At 40.7% G+C, this 826-nt stretch overlaps 1 protein-coding gene across 1 annotated transcript in view; it reads left to right on the top strand.

Annotated features, from left to right (window-relative positions):
- Positions 1 to 826, top strand: part of LOC119585206 (SERTA domain-containing protein 4-like) — a gene marked incomplete at its 3' end in the record, with an annotated part of 73,741 nt that overhangs the window by 332 nt on the left and 72,583 nt on the right. Inside the window, 1 exon segment of the mRNA XM_037933857.1 lies at positions 1 to 184. Coding sequence (XP_037789785.1) covers positions 1 to 184 — 184 coding nt within the window.

The following is an 826-nucleotide window of genomic DNA, read 5'->3' as shown; positions in this document are numbered from 1 at the left end:
GTGCCGACCCAAGGACCTAGTGCAGAAGGCGAGGCCGTGAACGCCAGTGGTAGGAAGAAATTGAGGTTTTTGACGGCCGTCAGTGGGTTCCCCAAGAACCTCAGAACCTTAGAGACTGTCAAGCCTGGCAAGTTTGGGGACGACGCCTATTTCGTGGTCAAGCATGCCAAAGGAGATGTTATAGGTGAGTTGGAATTAGTTTAAGGTCCTGGTGTTGATGATTTTACACCTTGTCTAAAGGAAGTCAAGTAGCATTAACGGGATCCAAGGGATTATTTTTTTATGTTTCTCTCCATGCTTTGTTTGCTGTCGTCTCGTCTTTCGTTGATCTAGCTCTTGCTGTTGAGCTGTTGGAATGTCCTTGGAGAATGTCCCAAATGTTGGTGACGTACCCTGGGCCTGGGGGTATGATGCTAGGATTAGTTGGCTCAGACCACTGGAAGCTGGCGCAGGATAATTTGTCTTATTTCAGGGAAGGTTAAATGCAGTTTCAGAAAGTAGTTAAAATGTATGACATTCTTCAGATGTTTTCTTGCAGTTCCCTTGAGAAATCTTTTTGATTTTCTGAGTATGGGTCTCCATTTATCCTTTAGGCTCGGAACTACTTTGTTTGTAATAAGTATCAAAGCTTCGTGTCCCTCAGTGTCTGTAATGATAGAGCTGTAGATTATTTTTAGGATTGTTTTGCGAGTTTTACAGTATTTTGAAAGTTGTGAGATGTTATCGTGTTATACACTAAGTAAAAGGAATATTTTCTAGAAATAATGTAGTGATTTGTTTTGATATATCGATTTTGATTGTTAATGTAGTTAGTAATGTGATTTTT

This window comes from Penaeus monodon, chromosome 19, assembly GCF_015228065.2.
Source record: "Penaeus monodon isolate SGIC_2016 chromosome 19, NSTDA_Pmon_1, whole genome shotgun sequence".
NCBI classification, from domain to species: domain Eukaryota; kingdom Metazoa; phylum Arthropoda; class Malacostraca; order Decapoda; family Penaeidae; genus Penaeus; species Penaeus monodon.
Note: the sequence above shows the minus strand (reverse complement) of the source record. Positions and strands in the feature narration are given on the sequence as shown.